The 20,818-nt window shown below is 39.7% G+C and overlaps 1 protein-coding gene across 3 annotated transcripts; it reads right to left on the minus strand.

Moving 5' to 3' along the window:
* Window positions 1–899: 899 nt before the first annotated feature.
* cnot7 (CCR4-NOT transcription complex, subunit 7) lies at window positions 900–15,433 on the minus strand. Of its 3 annotated transcripts, none has more exons than XR_014570513.1 (8): window positions 15,261–15,433; window positions 11,718–11,846; window positions 10,534–10,727; window positions 9,493–9,654; window positions 7,982–8,126; window positions 5,569–5,679; window positions 4,225–4,651; window positions 900–4,072 (listed from the first exon to the last, which is right to left on the minus strand). XR_014570513.1 is itself a non-coding variant. In XM_083786437.1 (7 exons), the coding sequence occupies exons 2-7, from the start codon at window positions 11,832–11,834 to the stop codon at window positions 4,520–4,522; spliced, it is 861 nt and encodes a 286-aa protein (XP_083642563.1). In that variant the 5' UTR covers window positions 11,835–11,846; window positions 15,261–15,433; the 3' UTR covers window positions 900–4,519. The 3 variants fall into 3 exon arrangements, 1 of the variants encoding a protein (XP_083642563.1); XR_014570514.1 differs by having other exon boundaries at window positions 4,165–4,651; XM_083786437.1 differs by having other exon boundaries at window positions 900–4,651.
* Window positions 15,434–20,818: the final 5,385 nt, after the last annotated feature.

The following is a 20,818-nucleotide window of genomic DNA, read 5'->3' on the forward strand; positions in this document are numbered from 1 at the left end:
ATATGTATTTTTGTTTTTTTCCTGAAAGCTGAAAGCCTTGGAGTCAAAAGGCCCAATCGAAACTGGTGCGTGTAGCCACATAAAAACATAATTTTAACACTTTGTACACTTTTTCCGGCACACGTACGTCTTTAAGTGGTTAAACACCAAGTATAACATTTATTTTCAGTCTGTCCTAATGGAAACAAATATTCTCTCGTATTCCTCGTGACATACTGTATCTTTGGGGGAATGATTTACATAATTATTTACATACCATGAATATAAGTAATATAGTAATAATGTAATTCATGGGTGCCCTGGATGAAAAAGTTATTTACAGGGGTGACCTAAGACAAAAATGTTTGAGAACCACTGCTATAGTTACCGGTTGACGGACCACCCGGGGCCCACATGGACCCTTATACTGTACAAGTCTGTAACTCTGCATTAGCCACACAGAGCCGTTTTATTTGCTCGGGGACTCCTATATTGACATTGTTTATCATGGTTAATGTAACTCTGAGTGCTCAAATGGAACCAAAGCAACGTTTATTTTTAGCTCTGTACCAATAGCATAATTTCAAACAATCCTCAAACTATTTCTTTTATAATTAATATTGGATGATCTTAAAGCCAGTCATGCACCTGACAACCTACAAGCTGACATGCCACGCTGTGAGCTTGTAGAATAGCCGTAGCTTACGGTGCCTACACTACAGCTATTAGATCAACATATTTCTTAAATAATTTTCCCATGAACAATCTGTAATCTTGCCGTGGACCACCAGTGGTTCATAGACCACTGTTTGAGAAACACTCCTCTTCTAGACGAATTATGACAAAACAATAGAATTACCACTCAAAAATCAGATTGTGTTAGAAAAGTTCCAAGCCTTTATTTACAAAACACTCTTAAAAACAACCTGTATACATACTGTATATATATATATATTTTTTTTTAATATTGCATATGAATTTTTCCTTTTAAACATGAATCCTTTACATCGTGAGGAACATTGTGTTAAAGGAAGAAAAAGTGAACTATGCTTGATCCATCCATTTTCAACCGCTTATCCGTAGTCGGGTCGATGTAATCCCTTGGTCTGCCCCGAGGTCTCCTCCCAGTGGGACGTGCATCGAGGACCTCCCTAGGGAGACGCTCGAGAGGCATCCTAACCAGATGCCCGAACCACCTAAGCTGGCTCCTTTCCAGGCGAAGAAGCAGCGGCTCTACTCTGAGTCTCCCTCGCGTGACTGAACTTCTCACCTTATTTATAAGGGAGATGCCAGCCAACCGTCGGAGAAAACTCATTTTGGCCGCTTGTATTCGCAACCTTATTCTGTCGGTCATGACCCACACTTCATGACTATATAGGTGACATAACTATGCTTGAAAAAAACAAAAAAAACAACAGTATGTTGAACCTGACCCACTCTGGAGGTTATTTGGCTGTGAACATCAACAGTCAACAACACGCATATAATGGAAGCTGCAGAGAAAACCACTCAACGCTGCATTTGTTCAAAACATCTGGAGTGCATGCAGCTGTTTCTATAGGAGCAACGGATACATTCAACAAATGTATCCCAACGTAACAGACTTCAATACCAAAAAATAACGTTTTCTTTCAAATGAACAGAACTGAGTTTCCCTGAAGCAAGGTTCTTAAGTCGGCTTAAGGTGCATGTAAAAAAATATATAAGAAAAAGGATTTTATCCAATGAGTCAATGTGTCATTCTTTTTAGAATACTAAAACTCTACTCTTTCATTTAAATAAAAAGAAAAGAAAAGAAATGTGTACTGTAAAGAGGAGTCAGGGTGACCTCATTGCATGTTCTACAGCAGGCAAAGTTTTTACTTTATTTTGGGTCAGATGTCCCAAAAACGTTTACTCTGTTGACCCTGGGTCAGATCAGTGTTTCTGAACCTGCATATGCTGGCTCCTTCCCCCACCATAGGAACTAACGTAAACCGTGCCATTATTTCAGTTTCTGGGTTTGTTTCCATACTAAAAAGCTGCTGTCGGCCAGAAACCTCATATCCCCATATTCTAACTTTTTGTGTGTGTGCGCAATTTATTTTCTTTTTCTAAAAGAATGCCCTACTTGATCACACTACAGCGCCACACAAAAGCATCAAAAGTAGCAGGTCCACAAGCTTGAAATGCGGCGTGAAGCAAGCACATTTCAATCTTTGTAGATCTGATACTGTTGCCATGTTTTAATATGAATCGTGAAAAGTAACAACTTTGGACATAATGAGGTTTCCACCGGACAGACTTACTTAATAATGTGGGCCCTGCTCAGGAGGTGGTAACGAACCCTCAGTTCTAGTAGGAACCCAGAACTTTTAAAATAGCTAATAGAAGACCTACAAGCTTGTACTGTAGATTGGCTATTGTCGAGTTTGTGGCTCTGACTATAATAGCAAAAAAGAAAATAAAAAAACATCACATCACATCAACTTGACGGGTTCTGTTCTGACATGTTTCAGGTTTTTGGGAGGGTTCTGGGTTAAACCCGTAGTGTAAAGGGGCCATCATTGTGCTGTACCGCGTTCAGGCTGATCTCAGGTCAGTGGTGTGTCAGAACACCTCGGTTGTTATGTTTCTAGTAAAGTTTTCTTTTCACCTACTCCTCTAGGTTTTAGCAGCGTGTATGTATCATCATCGAGGTCATATTATCAACTATATATCAACTGCAAACAGCAACAAACGGACAGACAGGAAACAGGAACTGGCTACATGACACAGTCCCCCCTCCCCCTCCCCACACACACCCACACATACGCACACACACACCTTGCTAATATTTCCCACATTTCAAATTGGACTTCGACATGTTTATAACTCAGTCCTCGACTCCTCAATGTACATACAGTACAGTACTGTACACAAATGAGTACCCCACCCCCTCTACACTTATTAATCTGGTTTAGACCACCATCGGACAAGACACATCTTTTTTTTGTTTTGTTTTTTTAACTGATTTTCTCAGTTGGATTCACTTTGTAAGTCTAGGTTGACAACCCCCGGTATCCACTCATGAGCTCTCCGATTAATGGTCCTATATTTCTCCATGTAAGTGCTTACCCCCTCGAGCCACGGACTATACCAGTCAAATTGGACCGCTAGTATTCTGTGCCGTTGTTCACTAAATACGTGTTTGATCCACCCTGTGCCTGGATTTCGTCGTGTCCCTCGAGTGTGATGCTGGCTTTCATCTGCTGCAACAGTGACACTGCACCCACTGAGGAATACAGTGAAATTCAGTCACAGACGTGTAAAACCCATGTTTATAGAACAACATAACATCATTACAACCGTGGCTTGAGGTTCAACACTTCATAATTCAAGACTGACCATTCCTAAAGTCTCTATACTTAGTACTTTACTTGGTAAAGTTGACGCTCAAGCTCCCAGCTTGAACTTGTAGGGTTGGTTATTTTGGGGCGAATGTTCCACCCAAAATAAGGATGTTAGTTTCAAGTGGTTAAACACAGTGATCCCAGTGGATATCGAGGGTGGTCGACGGAGACCAATAGAGATAATTTATTGTCAAAATCGATTAAAAAAAAAAAATCTGTCAGTCTCGTTCCAAGGCTTTAGTTTAGACCAGAAAGCAGCACCATCCTATGACCAAGACAGCAGCTACATACGTCATGTTAGTGTTTAATGGGTCAGCAGCTATTGGAAGTTGTCATGACAATCAGCAGCACAATAAATATATATACTATTTAAAACATAAAAAAAACAAAATGAGATAGTGCTAAATATTAAGGCTGAGCTTGGTGAAAAAGGGTTTGCTGATGCAAAATACAAAGTTACATATTTTTGTTTTGTATGCGTGTGTAAAATGGGAACTCAACAAAGGAAGGCAACAAATAACAAGACACCACAAACAGTTTACACTTCCCATCCATATAAAACCAGGTCTGGTAACAGCATTAAAGTGCAAATATCTTCTACCGAACAATTTTAGAAAAAACTAAAATCCCATTGTTTTTCTTTTTTCCATTCAAGCATTTCCTGTTAAATTTCAACCGCACCAACCACCAGACCTTCTACGCTTTGTTGTAGGAATTAAACACTACACACACACACAAACGCATTCACAAACGCACGCACGCACGCACACACACACACACACACACACACACACACACACACACACACACACACACACACACACACACACACACACACACACACACACACACACACACACACACACACACACACACACACACACACACACACGTTGTGGTACCGTCTTCACTCCTAACGTCATCCATGTCCAATTAGAGCTAAAGTGTGCAGAGCCATAATTTAAACTCAGTCGCACGACGGTGTCTCTCGCACAATGTTTTTCTTTTTTTCTTTTCTAACACGTGACACCGCCGTGCAACGGACAGAAATGTGTTCCTACACGACAGGGTTGTTGCGTGTTCCTGTTCTTCCACTGTCATCTGGTCACAACACCGCTCTTGATTGGCTGATCCACCACGAGGGAAGGGGAGGGGCGTCGGGAGTGATGTCATGACTGCTGCTTGTTAGCCTCCTCCTCGTAGGCGTTTCCCGTTCCGTTCTGGGCGTACGCTGAGCTGGAGCCCAGGCCGTACAGGTGACCGCAGTACTTAGCGTCGTCGATGTGGTCCTCGAAGAACATCTGGAGACCAAGATAAAACCACCTTAACCACACGTCATGTCAGGACATAATAGGAGAACATCTGGCGAAGATGGATGAACATTTGGCAAACATGTGGTGAATGTTAGGCAAAAGTGGAACATTAGGAAAATGTAATAGTTTGAATGTACAACGAAAACTACAACATGACGTCACGCTGCAGTGGTCACCGCTCACACAACATCTGTTTTTATTAACCACTTACTGGTCACCTCTTCACTGAAAACTGGACTATGAATAGGAGGCAAAAATGGTTGATGAACATTAGGCATAAATGTATGAACATTAGGAAAACATGGATGGATATTGGGTGAAGATTGGCAAAAACGTATGCAGCATTATACAAAAATAAACATTAGGCAAAATGGATAAAGATATGGGAAAAGGAGTTTTACTATCGGCAGAAATGTATCGCCATTTACGAGTTGCAAAACAACGTGTTGTGAGCTTGTGGAATGCCAATTTGTTGCTATTTCATGTACAATAGGGTTTAAATGGTACTATACACATTTTGCACTGTAAAACTGTTAATTTAAAGGGAAAGACTCACGATATTGAGTGTGGCAAGAAATATCCTGTGTCTTCTGTGTATTTCTCTATGAAATGCGTACTGGTAAGTGTACACAAGCTTGCGAAAAGGATTTGAAATGTGCCTGATTTGCGGTGATAATTATGTCATTGACAACCGTTCAGGATGTCAGGAGAGTTATATATTTTCCGGTCTTTGCCATAAAACAAATGATCAAAAAAACTGGCAAATTACTGGACTAACGCAACTAATATTGTGTGTGTGTGTGTGTGTGTGTGTCTCAAATCTCAATCTTAATATTATGAAAATAATTGTTAGTTGTAGCCCTAAAATTCCCAGTCTGTAAAGTGTAACAGTGTGTAAAGTGTACCTCTCTCATCTTGAAGAAGGCCATGCCTGTAAGTAGAGAGTCTGATCCGGCCTGGTGCTGGGGTCCGATCCGCTCCAGTTCTAGCTGCTCTGCAACTTCCTGTAAGCCCCCCTGTCAAGCAACGGACCACCCTGTCAGTCCACATCTTCCCTTCCTTGACTGAAAAAACATTTCAGTCCACGCGTTGAAACGAATGGGTGGTCATGAACGGATGCCCTCTCCAGTTATTTTATAACTCCATGTTAGACAGTAGACACTATTAGGGCACTGCTACTCTGTTTTGCCTTTACCACTTAGTTATTATATAGGCATTACTGGTGAAGAATTATCCAAAGAAAGCTCACTGTCAATATTAAATGTTGCCAGTGCGATAGCCATCACCTATACGGAGGTATTAGTCAAGCATATTATTCTCTTCACCAAAAATAGCAGGTCTACAAACTCACAACATGTCGCAATGCTAGGGTTCAAGTGGTTAGAGAGCTTTAATTAACTCTTGGGAGGCAACCCAACAGAAAGGTCATCTCTCAAAACAGATGTCTAACGAGCAAAAATCAACTACATCAGTATTTCCTCATTCATTCAGTCCAGCTTCGAGTTCAATTTGTCGACCGCAAATCCAAGGAAACACGGGTAGTTTGGAAGAGACAGAAGCCAACCTCTAAATGCTTGTGGCCGGGAGGTGAGCTCTGCAGAGCGGGCAGTAGCTGCCTCTCACTGGCCATGGAGGTGAGCTCTGCAGAGCGGGCAGTAGCTGCCTCTCACTGGCCATGGAGGTGAGCTCTGCAGAGCGGGCAGTAGCTGCCTCTCACTGGCCATGGAGGTGAGCTCTGCAGAGCGGGCAGTAGCTGCCTCTCACTGGCCATGGAGGTGAGCTCTGCAGAGCGGGCAGTAGCTGCCTCTCACTGGCCATGGAGGTGAGCTCTGCAGAGCGGGCAGTAGCTGCCTCTCACTGGCCATGGAGGTGAGCTCTGCAGAGCGGGCAGTAGCTGCCTCTCACTGGCCATGCGATGGCTGCTACTCTCCTCCTCTCCTCTCCTCTCACACTCGTTCTCAACAATAAAACAAATACTGTCTAAAAAGAATTACAAACCTATACTAGGCTACACGAATAAAGAACATGTTCACATGATAAACTAGACACAAGATACCTCCGTTTCCAACGCATTGTGTTCTTAACGAGCCGCGTTTGAGACACACAGTCACACACACACACACACACACACACACACACACACACACACACACACACACACACACACACACACACACACACACACACACACACACACACACACACACACACACACACACACACACACACACACACACACACACACACACACACACACACACACACACACACACAGCCTGTTTGTGATTGTGACACAACACCCAGCTGGCTGTAGGAGCTGGACGCACCCCGTCAGTGAGGGTCAGTCAGATATGTATCTGCGTTGCGAAGCTCGGCAACTCTAGCTCCAAGATCCTTGATTATCGTTTACATGAACACAATTACACAATACACATTGTATTCCGGTTCTAAACCTAAACCACTTAACCCTACATACGTTGACGAATATATAGCCGATCCCCAATATTACTATTTTTGAAATACTTTGACTATGACATGCCCAAAATAGGGATGCCAGGTTGAAAGTGGTTAATTTCACTATTATTGCACATGCTGTAAGTTAGAGCGAATGAATTATAATGATTAAGTCATATCAAAAGTGATTCATCCCCCACCTACCATATACTGTAGAGGTAGACTACAACTAAGATCTTCTCTTGTGATCTTCTCTTCCCTACATTTTCAAATGTTTTGTGCCAGGGACCCCCAGAAGAGAAAATTGTGTAACAAATTATTCAACATTATTCAAGCATTATTTCAAAAAGTTAAAAATAAAATAGCAGATTTACAAACTTGGAGCACAGCGTGGAACAGTATTAATTATTTCTGTGCCACGCTAGAGTGTAGTGCAGAGTGTAGGTAAACTCTGCCAGGGGGATCCTTCTAATTTTGCTCATGTTCATTTCCTGTTTCCCAGCCTGTAACGATCGGCTATTATTAGCGTTAGCTCACGCTGTTTATCTTTCGCCAGAAACGCTAACATGTCGGGAGCAATGCGGTACAAAATCAAAAATACCATTCGAACTTTGGATGGATGCCGATTACCAAGGACATCGCTCGTGTTTTCTGAGCTATAAGGCTATCTACAGTATGACCTTTGAGATGTTAGTGTTGGCTATGCAAAGATAACAGCTCACAAAGTTCTCACACTTTGAGAAATCTTGAAATGTGAGAACTTCAGAAGGCATTTGTAGAGTCGGCCTCAGGTCTTAATGGGTAAAAAAACACTGCATCGTGCCTCTTGTGAACAAAGGTGAGCACAGAGCTGCGTTCAAATACCTTGAGATTTTTACAGCTCTTCATCAGGTATTTGACATCGTAGATGATGGGGAAGAACAAACGGAGGATTTCAAAGAAATCCACCTCCTCTTCAGGTAGATTTGTGTTGGACAGGATCTTGATCAGGTAACCAAAATCATAGCCACTGAAACGCACATGCCCACACACCCACACACACACACGATGCAAGCTCTAAATACAGGTATTTTCTTTACTAATATATAGTATGGTAAAAAATAATACAGTATATCATCATATACCGTATATGATCTCAAATCACAAAAAGAAAAGAAATGATCAAAGTTAATAGTTTCATATCTAGTTGGCACAAAGCATGTGCCATATGACATTTCAACAAACGGATCAATCAACTGACTTCATGGCAGTTTCTCTGTACATAAATATTCTGCCATTACTAGTACTCTACTCCACCACCTCCTTTTAAGAGTTTTTGAATATGATTTATGGAATTATACAATTGAAAATAATAGCAGACAGTCTATACATTTCCATTCCGTTCTAAGCACATGAACCCTAGCGTCCCTGGGTTGAACATTTGGATGAGTAGCAGATCAATCTCACAATGCTGGAACACTAAAGAATTTAAGGATAAATGGCCTGAGGGGTTCTCTTTCTCTCCTGATTTGTTTAATAAAGAGTTGGGTAGACATGAGACCTGCTATTGGACACTATATCTGTCTGTCTATCAGTCTGACTGTCTGTCTGTATCGATAGATGATCAGATGATAATATATAACCTTTATTCCTTGGGTAAAACCCTGTCCTGTGGTACATGGTAGCTATATTAGCCCAATGTTGCTGTTAAATAGTCTATAAAACCATAACCAACTCATTTAACTTGAATATTGTTGATAAAACCGCATCGGAGCAAACTTTTGGACCTTGTGCGCTCTGTGTGTGTGTGTGTGTGTGTGTGTGTGTGTGTGTGTGTGTGTGTGTGTGTGTGTGTGTGTGTGTGTGTGTGTGTGTGTGTGTGTGTGTGTGTGTGTGTGTGTGCGTGCGTGCGTGCGTGCGTGCGTGCGTGCGTGCGCGCGTGCGGAGAGAGACGGAGAGTTATTTCATGAAAATCTAGATTTAACGTCTTGTCTCACTGCAGCCCACGTAGGCTACACGCTGTCACAAACATTTCGCAGTGTAGCCTGGATATTCCTGTGTGTGGGGCATGCACAGAGAGAGAGAGAGAGAGAGAGAGAGGGGGGCGTCCTCTGTGTCGGTCTCGCGCTCGTATCACAGAATCCTGCACGTGCGTGAGATGTAAAAATGAATAAAATAAAAACAAATTAATATCGGGTCTGGATCGCATCTTGGTGAACTCTTGCAGCGTGTGATGCCTAGTCTGTGGATCGTTTAGTGTGAAAGCCACAACGATATAATGACAGACGATGTTAAAAAAAAAAGACTCCTGCAGTGTGAAATACATAACGATCTGATGACTCGGCGACAACTTTAAAACTCCTACAGTGTGTAGGAGCCATAACCCTGCGTCCTACCTGTGGAAGGACAGCCATTTGACGCCCTCGCAGAGGACCACGCCCGACGTCATCAGCAGCTCGGCGAAGTAGAGCGTCTCAATGCCTTCATCCTCATGCTTCTTAAATTGGATGCCTGATGTGGTCAACAGCTCAATGGAGTCCTGGGCATACATGTCCTCTCTGATCAGAGACAAACACACACACAAATTGAAAGTGTAAAATTATTAAATGTCAGTAATGTATTTGTATATTTATGTTATTTGTCATATCTGCTATTATTTGCATGACAATTAACTGTCAACGTAACGTTTGTAATTGTGACAGCACTACATTAAAAAAAAAGAAGAATGCGAAGACTATGGACCCTATCTTGCGTTAAGTCCCTAAACCAGTAACTTGGGGGTTTAGCATTGCGTAAGAGGTGTTCCTCTGTAAATATTGCTATCTTGGACACCAGCCTTTATGGCTAAATCACCACCGCTACCCGTTACATTATGTATAGGTGTGGTTTGGGCGTTACAATAATGAAACCAATCACCATGCCACATGCCACTGCCTTTAAGAGGAGACTGCAGAAACCAACATCTATTACTCATTCAATACATTATCCCCAGTGTAATCTTGGCTCTCAACCTCTCTGCCCATGGAAGAGTGATGCATCGCTGCCTTGGAATAAAATTATATTTGATACAGAAGGTTATTTTGGAATCTCAGGAACGCAATGTGTTGACAGCTGGGCGTGACGTATATTAGCAGCGACATTGCTTTCATATGTAGTTTCAAGACATCATTAACGACACACATCCACCCCCATGACAGAAAGGCCGGGTTGATCAGTTTATTTTTCAAACACAGTTCTTATATGAAGCGACCCAAAATCGCCCTATGGGGATTTCAATGCAACAACAAAAATACATGAACCTGTGTACTGGCGCCCTCTACTGAAAGTGACGTCAGACTTCGGTGCTCTATAGAATTTTATATTACTGTAATCTATTCGGTATTTCATGCACAATGAATTAATTAAACAAAACAGACCAAATGCATTTGCACACTTACGTGAGGTTGAACTTGAAATTGAACTGCCAGGTGCAGGTGCCAGGAGGGTATTCACCCTCTTCGTTCATGAAGGTCAGGCCCAGTTGAATGATCTTCAGCAGGTCAACGTTGCAGCGCAGCAGCTGGTACTGGTAGTCTGCGTTGGAACGGAACTCTCCGATGGGTCGGGCCACCACGCCTGGAAACTCTGTGTCCTAATCAACCACAACCACTCAGTCAGTCAGTCAGTCAGTCAAAACTAAAAAGTGAGGTGAAACATGTAATTATCAGTTTAAAGGAGTAAATCGTCACTGCCGGGTGAAAACCATATACGGTATGTCCAAAACAGTTCCCTTTTACAGTTATAATAGAAAAACTATTGGAATAGTGAAAATACAAAATTTGCCAATCTACATGCTCAGCTCACATGTGATTTGTCTCTGATTTTCGATATGAAAATTATTATGGTACAAAATTGTGATTAACGATATTATCATATTAATCAAAATAAACTTAAAACTTAAAATGGCAGTTTTGTTAACAAGCTTACAAGTTCAACATGTTTTTGGCAAATCGATGTGTAGTGCCAGTGGTACTGCATTTTCAGCTCAACTAAAAATAATTCCTAGTGTATGACGGAGGACAATTTCACAACAAATTAAAATCTCTACGATACGATAATTGTGAACGATTTTCTTTTTTTATCACTATAAACGATAATGTTTATCGTCCCATCCCTTATTCAGTGGTTTTCAACCAGCGGGATTCCAGATGGCCCCAGCTAAATGATGGAAGTTGGTAACCAAATGGAGTGGACCCGAATAGATCTTTAACTCTTGAGAGCATAAAATGAAAGTACGGGTCCATTTGGTTTCATTTTACACTCTCAAGAGGAAAATCTTTGTTAAACATCTGCATTACCGGTACTTAATTTACAATAAGTCTACACAATTAGAGAATGTAGAAGAATTGTTATTTTGATCAACGTTTGCCTGTTATCTCTCCTAATGGTACCATTGCATGGAATTGTGGACAAAATCTTATCCAACGGCAATACAAAATTCAAGGTCTTGGGTCTGACAGGCTAAATCTCATCGAATGGTGGTCCGTGGCTCAAATGCAGAAAAGTATTGGACCATGATATGAAAACGGATGAAAACCACTGCCTTAATGTGACTGTGATGTGATCAGTGTTGGTCAGTCACCATGGCGATGTAGTTGTATTTGCGGATAACATGTCGTATCCTCTTCAGTTCGTCATCGAAGTTGTTGGCCCAAACCTCACATATCCTCTGACTGTGATCCACAGTGGCTGCGGGCATAATGGACACCTTCTGTACGGGGAAATACAGAAAATACAGTAAATAATTGTCTCTGTGTCGGGTGGTGCTTTTGTGTGACACTGTAGTTAGTTACTGCGAAAGACACTAAAAGATAAAGTTAAAATATGGAGATATGAGGTTTTGCCCAACAGCAACAATATGATGTACAGCTTCTGCATGCATACAAAAAAATAATGTACCGGTACATCGTCTGGACACAACAAATACATCATTGCTGACAGCTAAAAACCTAATATTTTCAAAACTGTCACAACTTTAAGATTAAAATAATAATAATAATAATAATAATTATTATTATTATTATTATTATTATTATTATTGTAGTATGTTCAAGTAGGGAATTAATTTACGGGGAGAAATAAAAAAGAAATACGGAGATCAGAGGTTTCTGCTCGACAGCAACGACATAAAATAAATATAATCTACCCCTTCTGTATGCAAGAAATACATAAAGAATAATGGATCACTTCTGTAGAGAGAAACAGATCACTTTAGAGACAATAATATGTCTTCTTTAACCACTAACTTAACCACTCATCCCTATTATACACTCTATACGGCTGCCCTCCTTTTTCCCCTCTACAACAAATCTCTTTCCTCAAAATATGTATTTCAATATCTAATTAGATGGCCTGTCTACAAACTCACTGAACGTGATTGTTCACCCGGCCAGGTTCCATATAACCTGTGGCGATCTTATTAAAAATGCAAACATTATCAGGTTAAACATCGCTGCCATGCAGGCCAGGGACAACTCAATTATTTACATGACTTCAGTTACCAACTTACCACCATTCAGAAAAGCTACGGAACTGCAAGTAGGAGCATACACAGTACAGTATACAATACATGTATGAGGATTTTGAGTGATACACTGACTGACTGACTGACTGACTGGAAATGCATCCATAGTTAACTGTGACCTTTGCGGCAACCACAGTGGTTGGTTATCAATCATGAGACTGTCCCAATATGATCATATATTGGCATTCCCATATATGGGCTTAATATTAATCACAGTCAAGGATCTCCATATATGGGCATAACAGGGATTGTATCGGAATGCCCATGTATGGAACTTTCTTTTCCCAGCGGTGCTGTCGTCTGGCCAGACGACGGCGCCGCTCTTAGGGCCGATTCATACTCCTATTTTACCGCTGTTTCGGCGCTGTAGTAGGGCTGCACAATATATCGTTATCGTATCGGTATCGAGGTATGAACATGCACAATATCAGTATCGCAAAAAGGCAACAGTATCGCGATATAGATATATCGTCGACATATCGATATATCGTCCACTTCTAAAGCCAGCCCTCTGTTTTAGCCTGTGCCCCTCGGAAAATAAACCATCACTCCGTTTGTCCCTCTGTCCTGTTGTAGCCTGGCTCCAGCCCTGAATCGCTAGCCACGCCCATTAAGAAAATATGTTGCTGCACGATATATCGTATCGTATCTATATCGAGATATCTGCCATATATATCGTGATATATATTATATCGTATCGATATCGAGATATCTGCCATATATATCGTGATATGAATTTTTGTCCATATCGTGCAGCCCTACGCTGTAGTGCCGAAATGATTTCGGCTCGTCAGAAATTTTCAGTAGCACCGAAGAGCCGACTTTAGGACGGTACCCCGCCCCCCCGAACCTCAAATGACGTCAAATTGTAGGCTCTACAGCGCCGAACCGACTTTTATTCGGCTCTAAAATAGGAGTATGAATCGGCCCTTAGGCAGTCTCCTCCATGAGAGTGTTAAGGTCGTACTGCTTTGACATGGGATGAACTTTGACCAATACATTCACAATGAAAACAGGTATGGACAAGGGTTCCTGGCCATGGCCAGGGTGCATGCATATATAGCGTGTCTTGGAGACCGTGATATAACAATGCGTGACCATATATGGTGACATTCCCGTATATGGGGATTGGTGAGTGACGGGGATTGCAAGTTAGGTGTTGTGACAGACGTCACGTGATGTCACGATGACCTGGACACCTGGGGGCTAGGCTGGGACCAGGGGGCTGATGTCACGTGATGTCATGATGATGTCACGATGCCCTGGGCACATGGGGGCTTTCCTGGGGTGAGCAGGGGGCTGGTGTCATGTGATGTCACGATGACCTGGGGGCTTGCCTGGGGTGTGTGACGGGAATTGCGACTTCATGACAGAGTGACGGGAATTGTGGGTAATGTGACAAAAACGCAAGATTTCATAGTTATCTGTGACCTTTGGTCGCAAGCAAAAAAAATCATTTTTATTAATCGATTTTAAAGAGTATTTGCAAAAAAAAGCAGATCGACTGTACAAGCTCACAATGCATCGCAATGTAACTCATTGAGATTGTACAGTAGATTGTCACTATTATTGCATTATAAATTATTAAATATTTATTTATTTATTTCTACACGGGCACAGTTGAAGGGTAAATGTAGGTCTGATAATGTACCGGCAGTACTGTGCATGTATACTACAATATTTCCACAGCATACATTTATTCTTGTTTACATTTAGTTAAGAGCCAATTTAACAAGTGCCCACAATATTTACATTTAGTGTTATTTACATTACAACACTCTACCATACCATCCATCCCATCTGGTTGACAATAGCCTGGTATCTACTATCTATACAGCCTGGCACCCATAGCCTGTTATCTATACAGGCTGGCCTGGCACCCATAGCCTGTTATACAGCCTGGCACCCAGCCTGCATGGCACCCATATCCTGTTATACAGCCTGGCACCCAGCCTGCATGGCACCCATATCCTGTTATACAGCCTGGCACCCAGCCTGCATGGCACCCATATCCTGTTATACAGCCTGGCACCCAGCCTGCATGGCACCCATATCCCTGGCTCTCATACAGCCCTGGCAGTGTCTGGCACCCAGCCTGCATGGCAACCATATCCCTGGCTCTCATACAGCCCTGGCAGTGGCTGGCACCCACCAGCATGGCACACATAGCCCTGGCTCTCATGCAGCCCTGGCACCCATAGCCTAATATCATAGCCTGGAAGCCCATAGTCTGAGTGAGACTATAGCAGTTTATTGGGCCAGCTAAGTCGACTGTAGGCTGTAGCAATTAGCTTGCTGACAGTCATTTAACCATCGTTTGCATGACAGCACAGGCACACACACACACACACACACACACACACACACACACACACGCCATGTGTCTGTATGAAACATTGACATTACATTAACACAAACAAACACTGCTTCAATGACACACACTGCAGCAGCGACACTCATTGTGTGTGTGTGTGTGTGTGTGTGTGTGTGTGTGTGTGTGTGTGTGTGTGTGTGTGTGTGCTGTCTGTGGATCATTAATATTGTTTACACACACACAGAAAAAAAAAGCACGTTACCAACCAATGTCTTTATTTATCTTACCGTTCTCCAAACTGCACGGGTATTTATTTTTGTTTTGTTTGTTTACGCCTATTACTGTGTTAAATCAATACACGTGCTCTCCTCCTCTCTCGGGGTTAGGGGGGGTTTAACAAACTTTTGTTATAGTTTTTATATTCAGTTGTTACTGTCTCGACATCAACCTACAGCAGCCATCACAGCTGAGCCCCGGAGCCAGCCCACATGCCTACGTCAGGACGTAAAAGGGAACGTCTATCTGCGTAGGAGCCCAACCACGCGTTATTTGGCATCCCACCTCAGCTCCAGGAAAACCCCGCCCCCGCAGTGGGGGCGGGGTTTTCCTGGAGCTATATGGTGGGATCGCCCCAACCACAGTGCTCCTATTTTGTCCACTGCCCCTATCGTGTAGTATAGGTAACTGCATGTGGCAGCACATGGACGTATCATCATTGATTGATTGATAATCATTGATTGATTGATTGAAAATTATTATTTAGTTTGTTGTAGAAGGTTCCAGGTTCCAGGTTCAAGGTTCGCTTTATTGTCCCTTGCAGGGAATTGGTTTGCAGCCAGATAATAGTAAAAGATACACACAACAAACAACATTCAAAACACTAATCCCAGGCGAAAAATAAATATATTTATTCCATACTTAAGTACACTTTTAGCACAGAAAGTATGTTAAATGTATACTTGTAGTGTCTCTAATCATATTAATAGTACATTTTTGCTAAATATAATATAAGTGAACATAAATTAATTTGTGATTTAGCACATTTGTGATAAGTGTACTAAATGAGAAATATATTTCAAATAGTATGAAAGTATGCTTTTCATGAGTGCATTAATTTTATGTTTACTTTTGTCTAACTTAAATACATATAATCACAAATACATTTGTGATTATTATATTTTAAGTACTTTATCAATATATTCACAACAAGTTCTCCTGAACATGCATTTATTGTAAGATGTACTTTAATTATAATAATTAAAAATATATTGGTGATTATTATATTTTAAGTCCATTAGCAATATATTTATAGCAAGTTCTCCTGAACATGCATTTATTGTAAGATGTACTTTAATATAATAATTAAAAATACATTTGTGATTATTATATTTTAAGTCCATTAGCAATATATTCATAGCAAGTTCTCCTGAACATGCATTTATTGTAAGATGTACTTCAATTATAATAATTAAAAATACATTGGTGATTATTATATTTTAAGTCCATTAGCAATATATTCATAGCAAGTTCTCCTGAACATGCATTTATTGTAAGATGTACTTTAATATAATAATTAAAAATACATTTGTGATTATTATATTTTAAGTCCATTAGCAATATATTCATAGCAAGTTCTCCTGAACATGCATTTATTGTAAGATGTACTTCAATTATAATAATTAAAAATACATTGGTGATTATTATATTTTAAGTCCATTAGCAATATATTCATAGCAAGTTCTCCTGAACATGCATTTATTGTAAGATGTACTTTAATATAATAATTAAAAATACATTTGTGATTATTATATTTTAAGTCCATTAGCAATATATTCATAGCAAGTTCTCCTGAACATGCATTTATTGTAAGATGTACTTCAATTATAATAATTAAAAATACATTGGTGATTATTATATTTTAAGTCCATTAGCAATATATTCATAGCAAGTTCTCCTGAACATGCATTTATTGTAAGATGTACTTTAATATAATAATAAAAAATAAATTTGTGATTATTATATTTTAAGTCCATTAGCAATATATTCATAGCAAGTTCTCCTGAACATGCATTTATTGTAAGATGTACTTTAATATAATAATTAAAAATACATTTGTGATTATTATATTTTAAGTCCATTAGCAATATATTCATAGCGAGTTCTCCTGAACATGCATTTATTGTAAGATGTACTTTAATATAATAATTAAAAATATATTTGTAGATTGTATTTTTTAAATGCACTCTTAGCATATTTTAAGTAAATATATTTGTAGATTGTATTTTTAATACATTATAAATACAATACAAGTATAAACTTTCAGTATATTAAGTTTAAGTACATTAAGTACTAATGTGCTATAAATACTGCCAGGTGAAATGGGAGTGGCTAGAGGAAGTCCATTTCCCAGCATACACTGGGGCGCCAAGGACCGTGTGTTATTGTTCTTATTTGTGTTATTATTTGAATATTAGAATGTATACTGGAGTTATGTTATGGGTAACTGTGTTTAGGGTTTTGTTGTGGAGTTATTTGGTGATTTATGTTGTTTTATGTGATTTGTTAGTAAAACCATGAATCTAAATGTCTGTTGGTTTGATCAGTCCCTCTCCCCTTTTCCCATTCATATGTATAGTAACATGGTTGCTCCAATTAAGAGTTATATATGCAAATATATGCAAATTTATACTTTTCCGAAGTATATATATAATATATATATATACTTTGGAAAAGTATAAATTTGCATATATATTATATATAATGCTTAAAATTTATTTGGAGTATAAAAGTAATTAATTTGAAGTATACGTACTATCAAATATATTTTAAGCACATGAGTTTGTAATGTTATTATATTAACACATTGGTAGTATAATTTAAATGTATTTATTTATATACTATACAAATACACTATAAATATAATATAAGTATGCTTTTCACTCATCGGAAAAAGTATACTTGGGATACTGGAAGTATATTTTCAATTTAACACTATTGTTTTGTCAGAAAAGGGTTAAAAAGTATAGAAAAAATATATTTAAGATATGTTTAAGTAGATCTGATAGTGTATTCGAGATAACAAAGTATATTTTAAGCACATTAGTTCATAATGTTATTCTATTAACACATTGGTAGTATATTTTAAATGCATTTATTTAATACTTGATATACACTCGATATATTCGAAAATACACTATAAATATAATCTAAGTATGCTTTTCAAAAGTATACTTGGAATACTGGAAGTATATTTTCAATTTAACACTATTTTTTTGGTCACAAAAGGGTTAAAAAGTATAGAAAAAATATATTTAAGATATGTTTTAGCACATCTTAAGTGCAACTTAAGTATAAAAAGTACAACTTAAGTAGTTTCAAAATAGCACAATTTAAATTCAAATAGTTTCAAGTACAAATAAGTACATTTAGTATACTTTAAAAAAGTATACTAAATATATTTCTTTTTCGCCTGGGTAATTATAGAAGACAAGGGCATAGAGAATTCATGACATTCAATAGTAGAAGAGTCAGCAAAAGTGCATAATAGTGGGCAAACTGTGCAAAGAGGTTTGCCGGGACAAAAGATAGTTTGAACCAGTTAGTCTTTGTAGTGGGCAGTGGGCACCCTCAGTCGACGACCTGAGGGCAACAGTTCAAACTCAGACTGAAATGAGTGATCCGAGACCTCCAGGAGGGAGGGCTCTCTTAAACAGTTGTTCTTGTTAGCCAGGGTCAGATTACCGTACCAGGCAACCATACAAAACATGAGAACAGATTTAATAAAGCTTCTATAGAAAAGAGTCATCATTAGTTAGTTAAACTTAAACATAGTCCATGTCTTTCAACAGAGCAAAGTTGGCTGATTTGACTAATGTCCAAATTAGCACTTCATCTGTTACACCACTTGAAAGAGTCCAACACTATATATGGATGATACACTTCAAGGTCCATATTGAGAACCTGGTCAAAAACGTTGCAGGCAAAACTTGGTCTACTAAGAAACAAATCTTAATTGTTTGCAGAAAGAGGATACTAGAGACTGTTCTCAGTCTTATTATGGGGACATCATAATGCTTCTGTCACTACCACCCATAAGCCCCTATATGGCATCTACCACTTTGCTGGCGCCTCTTAGGTTCATCACAGGTGAGGTGACCCATACAAATCACACCATTGCACATTACAGGCTTACTAAAGTCGGTTGGCCCTCTCTCGATATGAGACGAGATGAACATTGATAGGCTAAATCATCTTATACTTCATCTCTGTTAATCTGAATACTTAAATTTATCTGCTCTCATATGACATATGACTATATCTCATTACTTGTCCCTATATGGTATTGCCAGTCACTCAGCATCGAACTAGGTAAGATAGCCTTCAGTTTGTTTGCGCTTTGAGCTTGTCAATCTGCTATACTTTTGCTATTTTTGAATTTAAATCCTGAAAAGTACGTTTTGTTTTCCACCCAACAGAGACGATGTAGGCTATATTTTACAGATTCAGTAAGACAGGAAAGGATCAACAGAATAGAGCATTTTACAAGCTTTAATATACTTGGTATTATTTTGTACCAATGAATCCAGTCACATACACACGTTAAAAGAAAAATCCAACCTCCTCTATCATACATACAGCAGTCCTTATAAAACAGTATACAGAAGGATTACTACAACATGTGCTACATCATGTGCACATAACAATTAATAACACATCAACATGCTCTACAGTCTGATCTGTACAAATGTCACATGTAAACAGGCCTAAAGCTAGTACAGTAGAGTGTGTGTGTGTGTGTGTGTGTGTGTGTGTTTTGCAGATGATTTGGGGACCACACTTATCCTCATCACGGCCCACCATGATGTACATGAGTGATGAGTTACTACTCACTATCCTGGCATTAAAGCCATGTTATGTGTATGCATAATTACACCATCAATTCCCTTTGCTATAAAGGCTCACACCAGCAGTTAGTAGTAGTTACTAAGATGCCGGCTACCATTCAGATCCAACGTTTGTAGCAGCTACAAAAAAAGTTGAGCTGGTTTCAATTTCAGCTACAAAACTACAATATGCTGTGTGAACTCAGCATTTTATTTGTCTCCCTCTGCTGTTTTAATCTGTGTACAGCACTTTGTAAACTTGTTTTAAAAACGGTTCTATAGATAGTTATTATTATGGGGGGGAGGGGTGGTGGTTGGTATCCTGTAATGCAGTGGTTCTCAAAGTGGGACCCGTTCAACCACGTTTAACCTTACAGATTGTCCTATGACATTGACATGAAAGGCCCTTAAAACAAGGCTCCAGAGTCCAGACTGCCCAAAACAAACTAGGCCTCACCCCTGCCCACTTTGACAGGCTGCAATTTTAGGGTTGACGACAGAGTACAGCATCTTGCAATGGGTGTGGTCCACAAGATTCGATACACCACCAAGATACCCATGTACCTGTCTAAATACTTCCTTAATGTCAACGAAGTCCACACCCACAACCAGAGTGAGTTCAACAAACCATGTGCAACCCAGATTCAGCACAAACAACTTGAACTAAATTAAATTCGCTCCTATGCCACAAAAATGCGGAACGCCGTACAAACTGTCATTAAGACATGTGAATCCCTTGACTCATTCAAAACCGCTCTCAAAGGGCACCTATGGACGGCTGCAATTCGAGACTGGCCCGTAAAATCTGAATCCCCCATCCACCCTTTTTCCCCTCACTGTATATGTTTTTTCCCCCTTTTTACCTCCTTTAAGATGACTCCTTCAGTGCCACCTGGTGGTCACCAGTTTAGGCTCTGAGTGCCAATTCTCCCATTATAAAAAAAGAGAGGGCGTTTTATTTT

This window comes from Protomyctophum parallelum (genome assembly GCF_964188405.1).
Source record: "Protomyctophum parallelum genome assembly, chromosome: 16".
Taxonomy (NCBI): Eukaryota; Metazoa; Chordata; class Actinopteri; order Myctophiformes; family Myctophidae; genus Protomyctophum; species Protomyctophum parallelum.

Excerpts from the sequence above, each read along its gene's own strand:
- cnot7 (XM_083786437.1), bottom strand. The coding sequence starts at position 11,834 with ATGCCCGCAGCCACTGTGGATCACAGTCAGAGGATATGTGAGGTTTGG. Across the intron at positions 10,728-11,717 it reads AATACAACTACATCGCCATG|GACACAGAGTTTCCAGGCGT; the intron begins GTGACTGACCAA and ends GTGGTTGATTAG. Across the intron at positions 8,127-9,492 it reads AAATGGCTGTCCTTCCACAG|TGGCTATGATTTTGGTTACC; the intron begins GTAGGACGCAGG and ends TGTGCGTTTCAG.